At 39.4% G+C, this 21,673-nt stretch overlaps 1 protein-coding gene across 2 annotated transcripts in view; it reads left to right on the top strand.

The window, feature by feature from the left end:
• The window catches only part of LOC149145974 (F-box protein SKIP31-like), a 94,552-nt gene extending 73,768 nt beyond the window's left edge, over positions 1–20,784 (top strand). For both annotated transcript variants that reach the window (XM_089448803.1, XM_089448802.1), the window contains exons 8-9: positions 20,078–20,138; positions 20,339–20,784. In XM_089448803.1, coding sequence (XP_089304929.1) covers positions 20,078–20,138; positions 20,339–20,372 — 95 coding nt within the window. In that variant the 3' untranslated portion in view covers positions 20,373–20,784. The remainder of the gene's footprint in view (positions 1–20,077; positions 20,139–20,338) is intronic.
• Positions 20,785–21,673: the final 889 nt, after the last annotated feature.

Raw genomic sequence — 21,673 nt, 5'->3', positions numbered from 1 at the left:
TTCATGGTAGAGGAAGAGACATCTTTAGGAGGATTGGAGGCTTTCTTCCTTGGCTTTTCCATTTGTGTTCTAAGGATCAACCTTCAAGCTGCTAGGCTTTGAGTGAAGGTACTGGCTCCGATTCCAGTTGTTGGAAATACTGGGGGGGGGGGTGAATCAATATTTCTTTTCAATGATTATTTTTACCAGTTAGATCACTTATATTTAGAACACAAAATGAACAATAAGAATAAAAGCTTTTATTAATTTCTTCTTTACAATAAATCAAGTACAATATAGATAGGGCTCCAACCCTAGATGAAGACATCGATCTTCAATCTCGAGGTTCCAACCTGTAATGTACCAAGCATTGACTTGGACTTTCCAAGGCACCAACCTTGTCAATTTTGAAGCACCAACCTCAAGGGCTTCAACCCTATATTTGGTTCAGGCTCCGACCTGGTTTCTTGAGGATTCTAATCCTATAGGGCTCCAACCCTACCCTCCAAGGCACCAACCTTGTCAGTTCGTGGCTCCAACCTCTTGGGCTCCAACCCTTAGCTTCACTTTGTCAAGATGTATTTGGTTATACTTCACGGCTCCCAATGTCTTCTTCAATGAGCCCTGTCTATCTTCGTCTTCACTGTAGTCTCCATGTTATGTCATCAATGGCAACCTTGATCTCTTCACATGAACGTGTCTCCGTTGTCCTTCATGGTACCCAAACAAAACCTTCAAGGTCACCTCATGATGGCTTCAATAAGCTTTTCCAAGAGTGACTTCAACAGGCTTCTCCAAGAGTGTCTTTAATGGGCTTCTTAAAGAGAGTCTTCAATGGGCTTCTCCAAGAGTGTTCTTCAAGATCTAATACTTCTCTTGTGCAAGTCCCCAAACATTCCACTCTATGTTGCACGAAACTTCTAGGAACTCGGTGTTTCGGGACGTACCCGAAACTCCGAAACTCGACCATCATGTAATCATCTATGAGAGTTAATATAGACTTGGTTTTCCTTCTAAATTGTCATACATGGGTCTTATTCCCTTTCTCTTGCAAGATTATGTGTTATTCAGTTATTTATAAATTTCTTTTTATATATATATAAACATATTTGACGTTTTGGATGACGTTTCCATCTTTGGGAGGTGACATGTCTAAATGTACCGTTTCGGAGACTCCGAAACGTTTCGTCGCTTCATGCAACCTAGGTTCCACTATTCAAGGTCTTCAAGTTCTTCAACTTGCACAAGCCTCCAAGGTTCACAACTATAGGCCTCCAAAAGATGCAAAGAGTGTTCACAAGGGAGCAACTCCAAAACTGAGATCAAGTCTATCAAGGTTGCCTTTCAATTTTGCTTCAACAAATCTGCTCTAAAGGTCAGATCCAAAACTGCCTCAAAGACTGCTTTCAAAGTGCTGATCAAGACTGCCCAAGATATCCTATAGAAGGCTGATCCAAAAATGTTGATCCAACCTGCTTCAAGATTGCTCCAAGAATTTTCAACAATGCTTCATGATGCTCCATGGATGTCTTTAAGTTTGCTCATGAAAGGCTGCTCCAGGAGTCCTCAACTCAGCTCCAAACTCAGCTTTCAGATGATCTTAACTCAGTTCTAAGAAGCCAATTCCAATGCAAAATCACTGCTTCAATAGCGCTCTTTAAAAGTCTGCTATACTCAGTTCCAAAAGTGTCATCAAATGATGCTAAAATACTTGTCCTTAAAAGATTCAAATGATGCCAACAAAACTGATTTTTTTAATGTCACAAGGAGGCTCAAGATGATGGCCTCACGTTCTGCTAGAAAGATGTTCTAAATCTACTTCACAAAAGATACAGAAGTTGCTCCAAAACAGTGTAATAAAACCAGGTCCGAAGCTATCATTCAAGGTCCATTCTCTGCGCGCTCCACGGTTTGTTTATGACTGTTTAAGGTCTACTCAGAACTACCACAGTCTCCTCAAACCTCAGTCCCAACACAGGTCAAATTGAAGTCTCTGTCCACAGTCTTATGCACAGGTCTGAGGTGCCAAATCACAGTTCCGAATTACAGAGAAGGCCACAGGTCTGAATTACAAAGTTACACAATTTGTCACAGTGAGATCCAAAACAGAATTTGTGCAACAAAAATTATCTTCAATTTTCGTCCTCCTTCTTTAGTACCTCAGATCTGAATTAGCTTTTCTCTGTACTTAACCGATTTTTTTTTTGTGTCTTGGAATAATGAACAGAACTTTATATTTATAGTAGTTCGACCATAGTTTGAAGGGACACAACTGTTGAAGGGGCACGTCTGCTCATGTGAGCCTACTTAAGTCGGCTGCCAGACTTTGGTTAATTTTAACATATGTGATTTTCAAAAATTAATATCTTTATAATGGCAGGGAGTTAGGAGACAAGTTTGTGCTCGTTGGAAAGAGGAAAATGTCCTCTACAATCTGGTGAGGGAGTCACAATGAAATGATGTCATCAAGATGTCAAAAATTAATTTTCTTTATGACTGTTTGGAATTTTTAGTGCAGACCTTGGGATGACAGTTTTGGAGTTTTTAGTGCAGACGTTGGGGATTTAGGATTCTTCATGTATAAGCTTCGGGTATTTTTATTAGGGCTTCAAGTATGGTCTTCAATCATCATCCATTGTCATCAAGTGTGTCATTATGTGGTATCCAACCATCATCCATGTGTAAACATTGGTGTCATTATGTGGTCATCAAGTGTAAACATTCATGTCATCAAGTCAATAGAGGGCTTGTCATCACGAGGGCTGTCATCAAGTAAGGACATCATATTATTAGGGCAAGGGCTTGTATACATAATTGGTACTTAGGGATTATACATCAATCTTCATGCTTAGGGCATCATGGGCATCTTAGACTTCTTCATTAATGGCTTGACATCTTCATAATGTAAGGGCAACCTTAGCACCTAGGTTTTGTATGAGGTTCATGTATCACAAGAATATTTGCCATCTCCAATAATGTCATATTGACATCAATGACAACCTTGACCAACAATCAAGTATTGTGTATTGACAAGCATATGGCTTGTGGAGTGATCTCCTTCCTCAAGGAGTAGTTGTATGGTGTTACCCTATCTCAAGGGTTTTTCCAATAAAATATTTCAGTTCTATCATCTCTTGCATGATTTCTTGGGCATATTTTCCATTGTTATATGTTTTCAGGTAAGATCTATTACAAGTGGTATCAGAGCACTTTCTTGGGCAGAGTGGGGAGTTTTTTTTTCCTCGGGGAAAAATCGCAATCTTCCATTAATTTAGAAAATTACATGTAGTAGATGCTTGTATGGCATATGCTATAAAGTTGGCCATAGCCATCAAAAAAATATAAGTCTGTACATAATTACCACGCAGGGTATACTGTAACTGTTCATAGAAAAAATATATACAATGTATAAACCAAGTACTGATAGTAATCACTGCTATATACTGCAAAAATTAGGGCCTATTGGCTGCTGGTAGAAATGATCTATATAAGGCCGATGATAATATTGGAAGTGATCATCTCCTTGCTGCTCTTGTATTATCCACAGTCCTCTGGGCTGGACCATGGCCGCCTTGGAAAGCTGGTCGGCAACCATATTATGCTCCTTGTAAATATGTTGACAAGAGATATAAGTAAATTGTGCTTTTAAGAGCATGACTTCATCCAAAATGTTTCTGAGAGAGTGCATATGACATGCATATGAGTTATTGAACCAATTTATGATTTATTGAACCAATTTATGATTTATTTTAGAGTCTCCAAAAATCTGAATATGTCTGCATTCATGTGCAAGAGCAAAATGGAGGAGATGTCTAAGAGAGATCAATTCAGCATAATTGTTTGTACCAATCCCAAGCCCATCTGGATTTGAAAGAAATGATTTTCAGATTTATGCAAAAGAATACCCCACCCACATCCTTGTTTTTGAGCAGCACCATCAAAGTATGCCCAAGAGAGATTATGATCAATGACTTCTGGTGTCACAACGTGGCCAGTAGGTGTGGGATCATCTTCTGGGATATCATGATAGGCAATGACAATTCAGGCAATAGACGCTGGCCATCGAGCCACTCTGTTTCTGAAGATGAAACCGTTCCTATTTAGCCAGATGGTCCAGTCAGAGTTCCTATTCATCCTCCACGTTTTGATAACTTCAAACGTATTTCCATCAGAAGGGCCTTGCTCTTCCTATGTTTTCATTGGCTCTTGGGTTTTTCTAGATCTTCATCTTCTTGCTGGATCAAATTCTTCTCTATTCTGATCTTTTGGGGCTCCTTGGTAAAATGCATTTGGATTTTTGTTATATCCCTTCATGAAATGACCATATTCAGGGAACTGACTATATTTGAAAGGAATTTATTTGTAATCCAACCTGAGCATATATTCCCAATCAAGAAATTAAAGAGTAATCAAACACTACATGCAGGAAAATCCAAGCATAATGCAGTATATCCTCCTTTGGCTTCGCTGCATGTATGGATCTCCCAATTGTTTTTCCTACTAATTTCAAGATTTCTTTATTAAAAAATGTTGTTAGGCAATGAGTGAAGCCTCACCCAAATTGGAACAATTATCGGGTTTCATTTGATGGGTAGAAAGTCATTTCCCACTTTTTAAAATAGAGATCACTGACCCTAAAGAACCATGTACCTTCATGAAATTTTTTGGATCTATTAAAAAGAAGGCTATCAAAAAGCATTCAACACAAAAAAGAATCTTGATAGATTCCTTTACTAGTTGAGCCTGAGTTTTAACCGTCCAAGTAGTAGCCAAAACCTTTAGTGTAGACCATGAACTAGTAAACTTCTTAACTAGAGGTTTATAAGAAAGATCAATTATGACATATAGGATGAGGCTTAATGGTAGACGTAAGCGACTTCATCCTAAGCCTTCAGAAGCTTAAGAGTATTGTCCTTCAAATTAGGTTTTCAAAATTTGGTTTCTTATTGGGTCAACTTGTAATTTGAAAACCAAGTGGTTCAGAGGTTGAAACTGAGGCACTAATAAGCCTCCCTGTAAGAGTGTGGAGGAGAATGGGAAGGAACATGTAGAAAGTGAAGAAAAGTCTAAGGATTCATAGCTTCTCGCAAGCAACCCTTCTACTTTTGCTTGCATTACTTGCTATATGGATCATAGTTTTCAGAACCAGTCACCTATCAAACCGGGTTTTGAACCAGACTCAGATTGAACTGGATTCAATGAACCAGTTTTTTAAAAAATACATGATTAATTTTTAATTTTTAGTGAAACAGATTATTTTTAAAATTCCAAACCATTAGAGACAAAATATGCAAAGTTCACTCATCTATATACTATGTAAGTGTTGAAATTCTGATGTTCTACACCGTAACAATTACTTATTCCAAAAACTTCTTTATGCAACAATATTAGTTAAGCAATTGTAGATTAAACAGAAACCAAATGCATAATTGAACACAACCAAGAACAAAATGAGACACAAAGAATTTAGGTCTTGTTAACCTCCACCAATGGGTGACACCCATAGGAGAAAATTTTCACCTAGACTTGTCTTCAGCCGACAACCAACAACGCCTTGCGGCCATTAGATAGCCCAATGTGCCACCATTCTCTGCCACCTGAGCCAACTATTATGTGCCCTCGCCCATCTGTTATGATCGTATGTTTGAGGGTGGGCCTTTCAACCCTGAAGGTATGGATTTTCATTATGTAATTGGGTATCTCTGCTTACTTATCATGGACACATTTGACATGGATTAGTGGGGGATTCAACAGAAAGAATGGGCTTGGTCTGTACTCTCGTTCCCTAGTCCCAAATTGGTGGTTAGTCTTGTATCCTAGTCCTGTGGGATCTCCTCTATTGGCTACTAGCATTAAGAGTGGCACTACATGGGAAACCCCGATTTTGGCTACGTGGTCCCCCTTCCCAACACCACATATATCACTTCCCTTTGCTCATTATAACCCCTTTGCACATATTTCCCATTTGGGTCCACATTTGTCCGTTAGGTCCACAAGTAGTTAGCCTTCCCCTCCCCATATCCACACTTTGGGTCCGGCTTGGAACGATGCCCCAGAGGTTGATGTAGCTAAAAAGAAAGTTAAAAGCATAATTTGGCCACTTACAATAGGAAATATACCATAAAATGCAAAAGATGGCCGAGACATAAAAATTTAGTGTGTGGGTAAAAGCCAAACATGAACTCTACCCCCTACCATTATGGCCATCACCCTGGTTGCTAGGGCCCCTATATGAGCCCTTTGCATCATTAGGGAACCCATGATTGTCCCAACCCCTGGTGGGCAATGAACTGCCCAACCTTAAGGGGTGGTATTCACTGCTATATCATATACATCATACTCTCATTCCCTAGAGTCATGAGCAATATAAAGAAAGACAAATTAATAAAAGGCAAAAGGCATATGGAGAAGGGTGGAAAAGCAAAGGCCGAGGTAACTCATGTTGATCTGAAATGGGGCACTAAAGGCTTCTTGTCAAGCTTACAAGAACCTCTCCCACTCCAAAGCTTAAATATTCCCAAAATCTATCTTATGCTTGATAAATGCGGAATTAAATAACTTGAAAGAGGTGTATGTTTGTGTTTGTTTTTAACTGACCAAATGCCTTATGTTTATTTACTTAAACTGATATGCAGCATATAACAGTGAGATAGTGCAACAAGTAAACATCATGCACATAGCAATAAGATGCAGCAAGTAAACAAACCATAAGACAACAATATAATATGGAGTTCACCCTGATATCTTGGGCTACGTCTCCTTGAGCTCTAATCAACTCGACTAGGCTCTTTGGGATTATGGTAATCTTTCTTTTACAAGTTCCACACTCAACTCCATTGGTTTACAATTGAACCTATGGGTTTAGAATACCATCTTATCCCGCTGGCTGTCCTTTAGCTGCAGACAGATTTAGGCTTCTTTGGACTTGATTTCTTCAGCCAGTGCTCTGAGCTTCTTGAGCTTCTGGCCTCTCTGATTCCCTGAAAATTCTGTATTGCCTCTGGAATCCTTCTTCTTTCATCAGTACAACAGTTACCAACAACAGCTTGATCATTTCGACCTCTTCGCTATTCTGAACTTCATTGCAGCTTCATGGCTCTTTAGAAGTCCATTTGAGCTCTCTGGCTCTGCAACTTTGCCTCCAACCTCTGGTGGCTTTTGTCTCTACTCTCAGCTCTGGCTCTTGGCTTTGGCCCTTGGCTCTGGCTCTGGCTCTGGCTCTGGCTCCGGCTTTGGCTCCGGCTCTCGGCTCCGGCTCCGGCTCCGGCTCTCGGCTCTCGGCTCTGGCTCTGGCTCTGAAGCTCTCAGGCTTTCTGGCTCTCGGCGCTCGAGTTCTCGGGCTCTCTGTCCCTTTCGTGTTTCACTCGACCTCTAAGCGACTCTCGGCAACCTTCAGCAGCCCTGTCAACTGAGCTCTCTGTGTATTTGTAACACATCGGTTACAGTGCTCCATCATGGAAAACTACGCGTTTCCACAAAAGGATTAGTTTCCCATTGCAATGAACCGACGGGCACAGGAAACCCAACCGTTTGGCCTTCTTCCTACAGAAAGCCCACGTTCGACCACGTAACACAATACATAGGGAAAACTGGCGAAAACACATCATTGGAGTGTTTAATCGGACTTCAAATATATGCAATCGCATCTATAAACCCATCGGGTCTGCCTTTCTATCGCAAATCGCAATCACATAATCATATGGCCAAAAAAACCCAATACATGGGAAATACATAGAAATCCCGTAAATCCTGATCTCAAAAGTTATGAAATCGCGCTTATAAACTCTATCAGGCCCGCCTTCTATCGACATATCGCAATGTGCACTGGCCCTTTGTATCGGGGATCACTGATTGCCAATATCGGCGTATCGCATATCGCATTTCGGCATTGTCGCATATTGGCGCCATCGCTGATCGCATATCAACATATCGCAGTGCATTGGCCCTGGTATTGGGGGTTCGCCGATCGCCGATCAGCCCATCGGAACATCGGCATATTGCAATATCGCTTATCGGCGGTTGCTGCTTCCATGATCCGCAACCCTTAAGCTCCCCCGATCGCCTATCATCGATCAAATCATAACCGTTGATTTCCCGTTTAATCCGACGACTGACAACGCTCATCACAATCGGCCCATTGCAAGTCTTCACGCCTTTGGTTAAGTCCTTCCCTTTGGCATTTGCGATGCGATTTTTGCATATAAGGCCTTAAGCCCATTTTTATAAGAATTTGCCTCCTTTTCAAGGATAATGGGCAAACTTCTTATTACAATAACTTCTTCATACGAAGTCCGTTTTAGCCCATTCCAATTGCATTAGGTTTAGATTGAAGAGATCTATGCAATGGGACTATTTCCAAGAGCATCCATTGACTTTCATTTTCCTCTGTGAAGAACATTTTTAGACTTAGACGTCTATTCTAGATCCATTTTGGATCACATGTATCACGATTGCTCCTTCCTACATCTATACACTCGTGTGGGATTCCCTCATTATAACTACCCTTGTACCATGGAATGTGGCTTGGAGCCTTCCCTTGCTATCCAACTCCGTTCCACTATTATTTCACATGACACTTGCCATTTGATGAATGTACCATGGACCTTTTGATCCCTTAGAGGTTGAAACCACTTAATAGGATTCTTGATTAACCTCCTTCTTGAGCTTGGGGACACCTGTACATTCTAAAACCATTATGGAAGGACATGCCACTATGAAGTGTCCACTTAGTTCCATGATTTGTAAGATTATTTACTCAATTTCTCTAATGAATTGTTGTACTAAAAGGTCAGGAGACGCATTGGATCTTATATAGGATTGTAGATTGATCTTTGCCTTGGGTTTGGGCCTCCCTATACGGGATCCAAGCCCCCCAGAGGGTCATGATGACACTTGTAGGGTGAGCGTTGAGAGCCATCGGCCTCCTCCACAACAAAGCATTGATTGCCACACCATGGGATCCTTCAACACCACATTTAGCTTACCTGTGTCCCACTCATGAAGAGATGATGATGTACTTGGATCACATTGCCCAACTGGCCACATGCATGCACCAGACACTTGGCATATGATCCAGGGCCCAGATGGGGTTTTGTCTCATCTAGGGAGACATGGGAGGGCTTGTATCATCATTCTAGCCCTCATGGATGGAGTATCGACATATTGATCCAGTTGGAGACCCATGAGACCATTCACTGTGCCCCCACAACCACTTGGGAGCACCACAAATGTTTTGCTTGGAAACCAAGGGGCCAACCCCTTGGTCATCATCATGAGAGCCCTCCTCTTCGATTTGGCACATGGAGGACTTGTCTAGGCCTTCCAACGACCCATTTGCACTATTGTTCTATCATTTCGATCCTCTTGAGAGGCTCATTGTTTTATCTTTGGAGCTATTTGATGGGGCTTGTCACTAATAGGTTTATCATTTTGCACATTAGAGTCATTTTAGGGGCTCATTAGGCTAATTTGACCCATTCAAATTATTGGAGGCTCATATAAATACAAGTGAGGTCTCATTTGTAAGACATCATAATTGGGATTTGGATCATCTCTTGCAAAGGAATTCAAACCTGTAATTGATGGACAAATTTGAAGTTTCTTAATGCATTTTGATGTTTGGATTTCACTATTCTTATCTTGGAGCTTCTTTAGTGCAATTGTGATGGATGGATATACTCATTTTCTCTTGTAAGTGAAATTTTAATGCTATATCATTGTTGTTGCATGTCTAATGTATGGAATATAGTGTGATAATCTTATTATTGTGCCCTAATGTGATGCGAAATTCTTAAAAGCACTGGATTATTGTATCCTTGCATGCATTATTCATTTTGAGAATGTGAGTGAATGTTCCTAAGGGTTGGTTTGATTATGCAACCTTGACACTCCATCCCTTGCCAAACAAAGTATAAATTCCTTTGTTGCTGGGTAGCTACTTCATTAGGGCTAGCGAAAACTGCAATAAGACTCTTTGAAAGAACGAAGTTCCTTCATCAAGGTTATTCTTGACTCCACTTCTCCCAATTGACTAGGCACTGATCCTCATCCTAGTTGATCACACCTTGCTTCTTCATTTTTTTTCTTTTCTTTTTTTTGTTTTCTCTCTTTTTTATCTTATTTTATTTATTTATTTTTATTTTTATTTTTTTTCTTTCTTTTGGTTTGTTTCGGTTTTTCTACCCTAAATTGGAAGGTCTCTTAGGGCATAGCACGAATTGTTTTAGGAGGTGAGATTTTGAGAGCGAGTTGGTAGGCAACTACGTTGGTGGGTCCTCTAAGTGCCCTCCAAAACTGAGGCAATTCTTGTGGCTTGTTTGAGAGAAATCTCAAGCCCTAGCTCTAAAACCGATTATATCCTTCACCCATCTTGGTTAGTGGCATTTCTGGGGTCATTTGCTCTTGAAAACTCGTTGGAAATTGACCTCTCTTTGACCCTTTCTTCTCATCCTTGCTTGACCTAGTCATATTGTTGATGATCATCCCAAACCCTGGGCCTGGTTTGGATCCCCTAGGTCTCTCTTGTGGTCCCAAAACTTGTATTGATCACCATCTCAAAAAACCATGATGGAGATCCTTCACTTTTTTAGGAAACTTTGATCTAGGTACACCCTTTTGTATCGTATCCCTCTTCCCTAGGTCTAGGCATCCTCCCATAAGCCTTTCTTGGAGAGCCCTTTATCTTGCTTTTTAAGCAAGTAAGCCATTATTTGAGCCTCTCCTTTGAATGGGCTTTGGAAATCAAATTGTATTGTGTCATTGACCTTATCCTCGTAGTGATTTCCTGTATACCAGGAGTCCTCCCATCAGTGAAAGTCCGTAAAGAGTAGGGGACATTGATTGAGGTGATAGTGGGTCCATCTATCTCTCCACCAGATATGATCTCAATGTTGGCAAGACCAATGATGTATAGGCACCCTCATCATTGCCTCTGTCAAAACATACCCCACCCGGGTTCTCAGGGTGTGTTCCCTCGAACTATTATTATCTTGGATTCCTAGTCCTCAAAGAATATCTGTGCTCTATGACTACTCTTATCTTGGATGCCCTAACTCATCCTCAAAGAGCATCAAATGCTAGATGTTTACCCATTCCTCCATTCTGTCTTCCCAAGTGAAGATAAGAATGATGTGTCTATCTCTCCCTTTTAATTAGGGAGGACATACCTATTCCAATGAAGGAATGTACACATTTCTACGGAAGGAATGTACCTAAGCTCCCTCTTGGCTTAGGAATTTTTCTTCCAAGTTTCTACCAAGTAAGAAACTTGTTTCCAGGCTCCCTCTTAATTAGGGACCTACAACAACTCCTCAGGTGGAGATGATGGGACAACCAACTGCTTGAAGAACTCCTCCTCACGATGTCATGAACTTCTTTTCTTTATTCAGGAGTCTTCATGTTTTGGGACTTCTTCGTAGGGCATAGTCCATCCATCATTTTCATCCATGAGTCAGTCATGTCATCATTCCTTTCATCATAAAGTGATCCATTAGTCCATATCTGGCCTTCCTTCATGCCATGTTGCCTAAAGGAACTTCTTTCCTGCTACATGGTCAACAGTGGTGGAAGACATCCATAGCTCTTCCCTCGGCAACCCTGCATAAGCCCATCCAGATATCATTAAAAAAATAAAGGAATGAACATTAAATCAAAATCACCTTTGTGATGGTCTTTCATCATGACATCTTTTAGTTTGCATCAACATCCTGCATACATATTGACACATCTCCCTAAGATATAAATTGTCAAGGGTCTCTTTCTTTTTCAAACTTCATCAGATTCTTCATATCTTTCATGGAGATATCCTAGTCAAATCTTCTGGTCCTTGGATGTTGATTGCTTTTTCCATTTTTGCATATTCCACGATCTTGTCCTTCCTTTCTTCACACATTTTATTCCCAGGAACTTCCAATCAGAGTTCCTCCAATTATTGTCAACCACCTCATATTACATATGAGGACATATTATGTTGATTTCATCTAGTGAATGTGTGACCCATGTCTTCCTGCATCCTTTCAAAGGAGGAGATCCTTTCTTTTGATCATGCTCTCGAGATAGAGCATTTATTCATGTTTATCTGCAACCATATGACATGACTTTACAATATCGAATGCAAGCATACATACCTCATTTTCCTTTATGTCATCCAGGCTTCTTTCAACAGCTTCCTTGATTGAAAGAACTACAATCCCTTGATCTGCTTCACTTCTTTTGTCATCATACCATCATCCCATGAATTCCACAAGTTGGAATTCTTGATGAAACCATTTTTTCCTTTTGATTGGTGAACCTTCCGATAAAGATTTCGATAGAGGATCTTGAGTATCCTCATCCAGCAGATGTTCCCTTTTGACAGATGTATGATGACCTTTGTGCTAGATGAATTTTTCTTCTTTTTCCCATAAGTGCCACTTATGCTTCTAATGAGGTTACCAAGAGCTATATCCTTCCATAGACTTCTATTTCAGCCATCTTTCATGCTTCTCTATGATGATGTCATGAGCTATTGCTTTTTTTGCTTCTATGATGCCATGATGCATCCTATCATTTTTCTTAGTGAATCACGATAGTCATATCTTACAACAGAAAAACTTGAAATCAGGAACTTGAAAAGAACTAGGTGAGGAAGACTATCTCAATCATAGTAGAGATCTCTTACTTCCTCTTTCCTCTTTCTTGTACTTCTTCTTTTCAACTTCCTCCACTTCTTTGGTGATATGGGCTTCTTCTCTACTTCTTTTGTTATTGTCCTTCTTGAGCTTAGGACAATCTCTTTTGTAATGCCCATATTCTTGACATCCATAGCATTGAATTTTGGCCATGTTTCTCTTCTGTTTTATGAGAACCAAATTTCCCAAACTTTCCACTTCTCTTTGTCGTAGCAGCGTATGCGTAATTTTGCTCACCTGATTCTACATCAGATTTTGCCTTTAGCCTAGAATCTTCAACCTTGCACAGTGACCATAGATCCTGGAATGGAGTAGCTTCTTTCTTCCCATAAATACTTGAAGTAAAGTTATCCCACTCCTCTGGTAGTGCATTTAGTACAACTGTAGTCATTTCTCTATCAGACATGACTTCTCCCAGAGCTTGAGGTTGATTCCTAATTTTAGATATCCTCATAAAGTATGAGGCTATTCCTTCTTCCTTCGACATCTTTAGCTTGTAGTGTTCTTGTCTTAATGAGATGACTTTTCCAACAGTGCTTATGGAATATAACTCTACCAATTTGTCATAGATTTCTTTTGAAGTTTCGAGTTTTGATACATATGGAATGCAGGGATCCTTGATGGATTCTATGAGAATCCTTTGAGCCTTCACTTCCCTTTTCATAAACTTTGCAAGTGCTAGAGCATCTTCTTTCGTTGGTTTGGTGATAGATCCTTTGACATGATCCATAACCTCATTTTCAATGAGATTTAGATCTGTCCTCTTCTTCCATGCAAGGTAGTTTGAAGCCTCAACCAATTTGTTGCTTTCCTTGCAAAAAGAAATTTTGATAGATTCAGACATAAATATACCTACTTGTCAAGATGCTTCTTCCACTTGCTTCCTCCTTGAATTTGATAATAAAATAGATGATAGAGAACTTATCCTTGATGAAGATAGATCTCTTCAAGAGTGATCCTTGACTCCACAAAGAAGGAGATCACTTTTGATCCTTTGATTGTGTTGTCCTATTTGATGATGATCGATGTTGACTTCTTGTTGATATCTTGATGCTTCTTGGATGATCTTTTTCAAGGATGAAATCCTTACTTCAAAGGTGGAAATTGGCTTAGAACTTTTGAAGATGATAACAACATCCTTGATCTTGCTTCTCTAGAAAGAAACTTGATTTTTATAAGTCCTTCAACTTGAGTGGGGTCTTTGTGGTCTCTTGAGATGATTTGAGGATTCCAAGACTTCTTGCTGGTATAGACTTCTTCTTCGATCCAGGGTTTTGACACTTCTTGACTTCTTTGATATCCTACGAGATTTTCTCCTTGAGTGTTCCTTGATAAGATGCCTTCCTTGACTTTTTAACCTTAGCTCTGCAATCGTGTTGAGAAATCTAGGGCATCAAGATTAGGTGATTTTTGTATTGATTATATCTGCTTGTGAATGTTTTTTACTTTAGTAGATTAGGATCTTCTCTTTAGTTAGATTATTATAGTGTTCCTTTTCATCAAACAACTACCAAAGCATGAACTATAAAGAGACCAGAGACACATAATGTAGGCTATCAGCTAGGGCCAACACCTCTTCCACTTGAGAGGAAAGCCCAAACAAATTCTTCTTCTTATAGAGGCTTCAATTGACGAATACCAAGACCAAGACCCTTGAGCTTGTTGCCTCTCCAAGGCTAAGACACAAAGTCTCCTTGATGAAATTCTTCTTGCTTGAGTCAAAAATAGTCAAACCTCTGCTTCTCCCTCCTTCTCAGCTCTACCTTTCAGAATTCAGCTCCTTTTCTCTGCTTCAGATTTGCACCATATATATTTTGGCCTCCTTGGAAACCCTAGTTGCAACACATGTGAGATATATGGTGATTCAACCCCTTAATCTCCTTCGCTTGGACTGAATAGATTTCTTCTCCAACTCGGCTTGATGAATATCAACTTCTAGCATAGCAAGGAAGACTTTGACCCTTTTCTGCAGCAATGATACTCCTTTTCCTTGCGCATGTGAGTGGAGATCAACCCTAAAACAAACCCAAACAAACTCGCTCTTCCTTCCTTCCTTTCACTGGCTATGAGACTTCTTTCTAAGTGTTTCTCGCACTCCTAATTGCAGACTTGCTTGACTGAAAATCTCTGCCTCAAATGAAAGCCGAGCTGCCCTATTTATAGTGATTTCCTCATCAATTAGGCCGACTTGAGTGAGGGTGAGCTGACATGTCCTTTGGTGTAGATCATTTACTCCATCTTGTAGCCGACTTGAAGGAGATACTTTTGCTTGGTCTTGGAGGGCCTTCTTATACATTTAATGACTCATACAAAAATATAACATGCCCAAGAAGGGTCCTTCATACATGACATTGACTCAATTTGACTTTTATGACTTGATGACAAAACCTAAAGGTTCACAATGGGAACCTTAACTAAAATAAAATTTCTTGATCATGAAACCCATGATTCAAGTACTACAAAAATAATTTTATTTTCTTCTTTTTATCAATTACATAAAATCACAATTACACATGTCATTATGAAGACAAAACCTAGTTACACTTTTCAACAACTTATGCCATTAAGGATTGGTACGCATGCCTTAGTAACTTATGCCATTAAGGAGAGGTACACATGACTTAGTTAAGAAGAGTGTAACATATGCATTAAAGAGGGCGTAAGAGGAATTTTTTATGACATGCCTTCAATGAGTGTAAGAAGAATATGCCATGTATTTAACGAGTGTGTAAAAGAGTGTAATGCATCATTAAGAGAGAGAGAGAGAGAGAGAGAGAGAGAGATACGTAGTGCTATGTGAGACATCAAGGAGAGAGGTGCGAAGTGATTGAGGTGATGAGGGTAAGGTGACTTGTAATTCTTTTTAATAATAATATCATAATATCGTAGAGGATAATAATAATAGTATTAGTAATATTGATGATTAAGGCGAGATTGAACTATTAAGATTGGGGAATGATAAGTTAAGTGATTTTCCCTTCAATTATGCTTGATTACCAATTGATGCAAGGTGATTTACTATTTTTGGAAAGTCACTCCAAAATTGTCAGAAATGAGATTATATTTAAGGAAATTCATTCCGGAGCTGCCAATTTTCAACAGTAAGACTGAATATACCAAAATGACATTGAATGCAATACATATCAACAATGAAATATATAATCATTGATGCTCTAAATGGCCTCTAGGGTCCAAACACTATTCTACAAGCTATTGGGCCACTGGCCTACTACACATATTGATCAACAAGATTACTCATCAAATTCATCACCACTACAAAAATTGGGATCATAAGTGTTGAATTTCCATGGCATATGAGAATCTGGGTTAGAGTCTTAAAATCTTTGAGATAACCAACTCAAATACCTCAATTTATCCTACTTTGCACAACAGAAAAACATACATCAGTGAATCAACTAGCGCACATGACAATTTTTAAAATTTTCAACCCTTCTTCGTTACATTAACAAACTGATAATACAACAATCTAAGGCTCCCATACCAGGGATAAATTGATAATGACCCTCATACATCCACAAGTACAAGATACAAACTATGGCTTGTTGTCAAACACCTATGACGACCAACTGCCTTGAACAAGATACACTGACTGTCTAGTTGATGTAGCATGCAATCACAACTGCCGTGGTCATATTCTGAACACCTGCGGGTCCTTCGCTTCAATTCTGCAGCACTGCCTCTATCAATGGTCCTGGTCCTTTAGGTCACTGAATCTCGAGTTCACCAATCTGCCCTCTAGCTGATCATAAGTCCATCTACAACCAACACAGGGTTTTCATGCTCACTAGCTACTCCTGTGTTCTTCAAGGACATATCACTTTGAGACTTCTTGCCCACTGCTGCTCCTCAGCTATTTAGGGACCTCTTCCCACTATTGTCTTCTTGCATTGCTCAAATGAGGACAAACATAGGGCAGGATGGCCTATCACTGCTAGAAGTCCTTCTCCAACAATGAACTTGGGCTACAAACTGCTCCTCTATGACCTCCTTCTTTATTCCTTCAAAGATTAGTCAACGAGCTCATCAATTCTGCCACTCCTAGCAGACCTAGAGTCCTTCCTAGTTCTGCACTTAGGGCCCACAAGGATCACTTTCTCACTGCCCTCCAAGAGTCCATAAGTGTCCTTCCAAATCTGGACTCTTTCCTGCATTGTTGTTCCTGCACTGCTACTCCATCTTTAGATCTGCCCAATCTTCAGTCCCATCTGAACTGACCTAAGGCTCTGAGTATGCTGTCCTCTGTTCTGCAATAGCTCCTCTGTTGCACAGATCTGGGACACTACTATGCTGCTGCTCCAATCCCTAAAGCTGTTCCATGAATCTGCCGTCTTCTAGGGCTTGTTCAGGCTGCACTCTGTTCTGCAATTTGAGTCCTCAAGTCGCACGGATCTAGGCTCATGGATCTGCCCTCATCTAGGGCTGTTTCCTTTATCAAATCCTCTGCCTCTCACTGATGGTTTGACTCACAAACCACAGGTCTTGGGCACCCCTCATACTGCTGCTTCAAACCCTGAAGCAGACTTCCAAAACTGTCTCTCCTGGACTCGAACACTTAATAACATCCATCAACTTAGAGATACATACATACCCTAGAAGAATACTTCTTCCAGCTCTCGGCCTGTGTACCTATTACTGTGGTTTAGGCACTCTGGTTAGGGCATCTTGTTGCAACTACAGGATTGCTCCTTCCATGCCCAAAACACACTTTCAGATATGTGCTTGGCCTCCTCTAACAGCCCTCTATTCTGCGCTATTACTCTGGGACAGTGCGGCCTCTTGTTCTGCTGCTCCAACTTGAGATCAACTCCAAATATCACTCGGCCTCCCTTGCAACAGTACAAAACCTTCTGCGGCCTGTTCATTGAGATCAGACACTTCAAACGTACACAGAAACTGCCTTCTTCACACTTCCAGCATGCTGCCCAACCTCGGCCTAATCAAGTCACAAGAGATGCCTTCTCTTCGCTGCAGATCGACACCGAAGGGTTGCAGCTAGATCTCCTTAGATGTCTTTCTCTATGATGGATCTGTCCTAAACTAGGGCTTGTAAATCTCTGTTTTGAATGCTTCAGAACAGCTCCATTATAACCAACTTGAAGCACACAACTCTACCTTCTTGGATCCTTCATCACAGCTCCAAGAATCACTGGATCTGGGCTTAATCTCGACACAGCTCACTACGACCTCCTATATCAGTCACTTGAGCATGTTGTCTCCTCCTTTAGTACCTCATAACCCTCACACAGTACCCTCAGGGAATGCGGCTTTGCTTAGGCTATATGCTGAGCTTCTCGACCCTCTTATATAGGTCTCACAGCTCCAACAACTGCATACTACGGCCACCTTTCCTGATCTGAACTGCTGCTGCTAGACTCTAGCCTTGTGCTAAGGCCTCTCTTAAATAGATTTCCCAAGCTTTCTTAGGAACCCTCTAGACCTTAGGGGGGATTTTTCCTTTTAGAAGTTTAAACCCCTTCACTTGGGTCTTTTGCCCACAAAGTCCTTTTGTGACCAAAATTCTCACAAACCCCAATCTGGACTTGTGGAATACCTCCCAAGCGACACTTCTCAACAATCAGCACTCAGCAGAGGCTACACAATCATCATCTGGCTCAAAGTATTTATATTCCTTGGATTCTTCAACATTATAATATGGTAGAAAAAGCTTAACATGACTCAGCAGAGGCCACATAATCATCATCTGGCTCAAAGTCTTTATATTCCTTGGATTCTTCAACGTTATAATATGGTAGAAAAAGCTTAACATGCCTAACCGATGATTTTGGTTTGAATGAAGTGTTTATCTCCTCAACCTTATAATATGGTAGAGAATTTTAACATGCTGAACCAATGATTTTGGTTGGAGTGAAGGGTATTGTTAAGGTCATGGTAGAGGACTTCAATGGTCAACACTACCAACGTCATAGGAATTCCACAATGAATATCACCAACATCAAGGTACACAAAGGGCTTGGTGCTCTTGATTAAATGCCAATTCCATACCCTCATACATGATAAAATTCAATGAAAATGCAATCCTACCCATCCTGAATTCCTGAATTTTTAGTGGGATATGAAATTCTACTTTCTCCATATGAAGTTCGACAAGGTTGGAACCACTCTCAAACATCCTAAAACAATTAATGTAATATTTTTTATCCTTTTACTAAAAGAATTTAACGTTATTATTGATTGTCAGCATTGTCATAATTTAACCCAATGATTTTCTTTCTTATGAGGAATAGAACCTTGGCGTGGGATCACTTCCGCTTACCATTATGCCAAATTCCAATAGACTGCTTTAAGAAATCATTATTTGCTGTAATAGGGTTAATAAAATTAGATTTTTGTTATTATTTATTTAAATTATTAATTAATTAATTAATTAATTTCATTTGGGAATAATAAACTGTTCTGCTTAGGAGGTTATTGGTGTTATATTTTGACCACTGTTCAAAAACTGCTGAACTGGAACTGGCTGGTTTGGCTGGATTGAACCCTCCCAAGCACAGAACTGGGTGTTGAACTGGACTGGTGGCTTGGTTCATCTGGTTCCCATCCTGAACTAGCCTGGACCACAACCACCCACATTGCAGTAAAAATGTGACAAATAACGGGAAAAACACAAAATTGAAAAAACCCTCCCCCAGAAAAGCCCTAATTGAAAGTTATATATTTATAAGGATGCCTCTCCTCTCATTGGTCAATTGTGAGCATTCAGACTCTGTGGAGGTGTGAAGCCCTAATTGAAAGTTATATATTTATAAGTATGCCTCTCGTCTCATTGGTCAATTGTGAGCATTCAGACTCTGTGGAGGTATGGTGAAGAGATATGATTCTGAGTGATCTTGGAGGTTTTAATATATATATATATATATGGCATACTTTATGTATTTTTTGGTAAAATCATTCAAGAATCAGTTTGTCAGACAGGTCTGGTCCAGTCTGTAGCTCTGGTTCCAATTCCGAGTTTTAAAACATTGTTTTGGACTAGTGCTACAACATGCATATTGTGATTCCTTTTACAATATTTATTTTCGATTTCTAGAAGTATCACTCTGATCAAGAGTAAAGCATTTCATTTTTTTCGTAATTTGATTCTGCATACTCCCATTCTTAGAGGCGGCGGATAAGTTCAGCTCCAGAGTCCAAACTATCGTATTATGTTCTTTGAATTTTTATAACGTTTTCTAAGAACCTTGGTTATTATAACAATTTGATACATATAACACTTTAAGGTACATATAATGTGGATAAAGTTTAAACTACATGTTTTCCATTGTTGGAAAAACATTAGTACTTGTGTCTGTAGTGTGTACCAATCAAAAACTAATAATAAAAGTAGAAAAATCTCACTTTGCGGCATGGTTGCTTTTGTTGATTCTTACGCAATTTGTGTTATCATACAGCACGCGCATATTTGTTGGGATATAACTGTAATGATGAAAAAGAACTGGAAGAGGCATTAAGGTAATGATTTTTATCTTTATCATTGTCTCCTCTTTTTTCCTGAATTTTGTAACTATTTTTAGCAAAAGTAGATTACTAATGAAATGCTATTCAGATAGGGATAACTGCAATTGATATCTAAATGTCAGCTTTATGCAGCTATTACTTGTATTTCTTTTTTATTCATTGTGGCAAATTATTGATTTGATGGTTTTGGACAGGGAGGTGATATATCCTGGCTGCAATAGAATATGAGTGCTCGTTGAAACTATGACCCTTAAGATGCATATAGGACAATTTTGTAATATTGCTTGCAATAAGTCTGTAATATTGTGTTTCAGTGCTGTTTTTTTTTTGTGAACTCGTAGTTCTTTTGTACCTAGAAAGCAGCTTTATCTTCTCTTGGATGATTAAGAGAGCAACTTAGTATTTAGGTTGTAGTTTTTAATGTGCTCCTGTGGCAGTACATATTATTATTAATGATAATTCAAAGAGTGTAAATTCCTTCATGTTACCTATCAAAATCTTCAGTATTCTTTTGTAAACTAAAGAATTAGTATTTCTTGTAAACTTGAGTGAGCATCTGGTCTCTTCTTTCAAGTTGATATTTATTGCTTGGCACAATAAGGTGTGATAATAATAATATCATCCAGAATAGATTAGAACATATCTCTAGTCTAGCCTATACTTATATTGCATACTAAATTCTAATATAGCCTGTTATCAATGAACAGATATGGGTCGCATGGCTTTTCAGTAAATAGTTATTTCTGTCTAGAATTATGTTAAAGGCATGGGTGATAAAAGTATCTGGGCTATTGCTTTAAGTTAATTGGGTATATGCTGTTCCTTTTTATCTGGTTGTTGCCCATGATGTCATTCATGCTATTAATATACGAAGGCTTTTTGTGTCCGCTCGAGGATCTGAACTTGAGCTGTCTCCACGGAAACAACTCTCTTAGTTGCTTCTTCGTCTTTTGGGATTTAGTGAGGTTGCTTTGAACTTAATGCGGCAATAAAATTAAGCACAGTAATTTCGTTTATAATGTGTATTGAACATTTTGTGTTTTCATGTCTTGAAAGTCACATCTTAATCTTTTGAAATGGCAGTTTATAATGCAAAGAATCAATATAGGATTAGAATACTTATATTACATGTAGTGTAACAAATATCATCCTTGTAATTATGCATTTTCCATGTTCGAGAACAACTCAATGGGTGGTCAATACATTGGACAATGGTGGTGGAATTGGGTAACATTAATGCTTGCTGTCTTGTATTAAACATAAAACTATCATTTTTCTTTACCTATTCAGTCACGTATGAAATGATTAATTCATATATAAACCTTAAATACCCTTAAGCTATGAGGAACACGAGAGCATGCAAAATGCATTTTTGTATTTTGATTTTTGTAAATCAAAACTTTCCGTGTACTTTTAACAAAATATACGAGGCTTTGAAAACTCTCACGAACTTACAAAAGGCTCTGGTTGACAAGGTTATAACCAATGTTCCACCAAAACTCCGGTGCGGGGAGATGCACAAGGGGACG

This window comes from Pinus tabuliformis, chromosome X (assembly GCF_031772625.1).
Source record: "Pinus tabuliformis cultivar Carrire ecotype Pingquan chromosome X, CPIR1, whole genome shotgun sequence".
NCBI classification, from domain to species: Eukaryota; Viridiplantae; Streptophyta; class Pinopsida; order Pinales; family Pinaceae; genus Pinus; species Pinus tabuliformis.
Note: the sequence above shows the minus strand (reverse complement) of the source record. Positions and strands in the feature narration are given on the sequence as shown.